The sequence below is a fragment of the Dipodomys ordii genome, unplaced genomic scaffold (assembly GCF_000151885.1).
Source record: "Dipodomys ordii isolate 6190 unplaced genomic scaffold, Dord_2.0 Scaffold146, whole genome shotgun sequence".
Classification (NCBI taxonomy): domain Eukaryota; kingdom Metazoa; phylum Chordata; class Mammalia; order Rodentia; family Heteromyidae; genus Dipodomys; species Dipodomys ordii.
The window spans coordinates 2,344,541-2,345,558 of record NW_012267362.1 but is presented as its reverse complement, the minus strand read 5'-3'; the positions used below and the strand labels follow the sequence as shown (position 1 = coordinate 2,345,558).

At 50.7% G+C, this 1,018-nt stretch overlaps 1 protein-coding gene across 1 annotated transcript in view; it reads left to right on the top strand.

The window, feature by feature from the left end:
• The first annotated feature begins 775 nt into the window (after positions 1-775).
• Positions 776-1,018, top strand: part of Stxbp3 (syntaxin binding protein 3) — a 73,474-nt gene continuing 73,231 nt past the window's right edge. The window contains exon 1 of the mRNA XM_013031848.1: positions 776-890. Within this exon, the coding sequence (XP_012887302.1) occupies positions 842-890 (49 nt within the window). The 5' untranslated portion in view covers positions 776-841. The remainder of the gene's footprint in view (positions 891-1,018) is intronic.

Here is a 1,018-nt window from a genome sequence, read left to right as displayed (position 1 = left end):
AGCTATGGCCCAAGTGGTAGAGCACTAGTAGCTCAGGGAAAGTGCCCAGTCCCTGAGTTCAGGCCCTAGGATAGGAAGCCACACACACATACACACACACAAATAAACTTTTGGAGAAAGTAAATTTTCCATTTGCTAGCTGAGCTGCCTTCTGGGTGAAATATACTGTAAGTCTTTGTGAATGAAAAATTTATTTTATTAGAGTCTCGTTTTCTCTATCTAGATATATGTTATCTAGATATATATGTATTTATATCCATCTATCTATAGATATATATTTTATGTAGATATAGCTATATCTATAACTATATATCTATCCGTATCTACATATTTACAGATACAGATATTTGTTATCTAGATAGATATAGATGTTTCTATAGATATCTATAGATATATCTAACTATCGATAGATAGCTAGGTATAGATATATAGATACGTATGTCTAGCTATATCTATAGTTATATCCATGGCTAGACATAGACATCTAGACAGACATTTGAATGAATAATTTCGGGGATCTTGTTAGTTCACAATCAGCTGCTCGCTCACATGTTCGCTTTCCGCGGTTTCAGTACTTGGAACCTCCAGCTACAGCAACCTCCCGCCAGGGGGCAGCAGACCTGCACTCGGCATTCCGCTCGTGGTGGGGCCCAGCCTGCGTCCCGACGTGGGCGGGAACCCGGCCCCCCCCACGCGAGTGACGTCACCAGAGGGCGCGGTTCCTGGCGGGGGCGGGGCCTTCCCGCCGCGAGGGGCGTGGCCGTCGGAAGCGCCGGCTTCCAAGGCCAAGTAGGTTGTGTGAGCCGGAGGCGGAGGCCGCGGCTCCTCAGCTTGGGGGAAGATGGCGCCGCCGGTGACAGAACGGGGGCTGAAGAGCGTCGTGTGGCAGAGTGAGTGCGCTGGGAGGGTAGGACCTGAGAGGAAGAAGGCGGGTGAGCCGCCTTGCTGGGCCTGGCTCTCCCGCCGCCGCCCCGCAGCGGCCTCGGGGCGCCGCGCCGCGCACTTGTTGCTTTGGGTC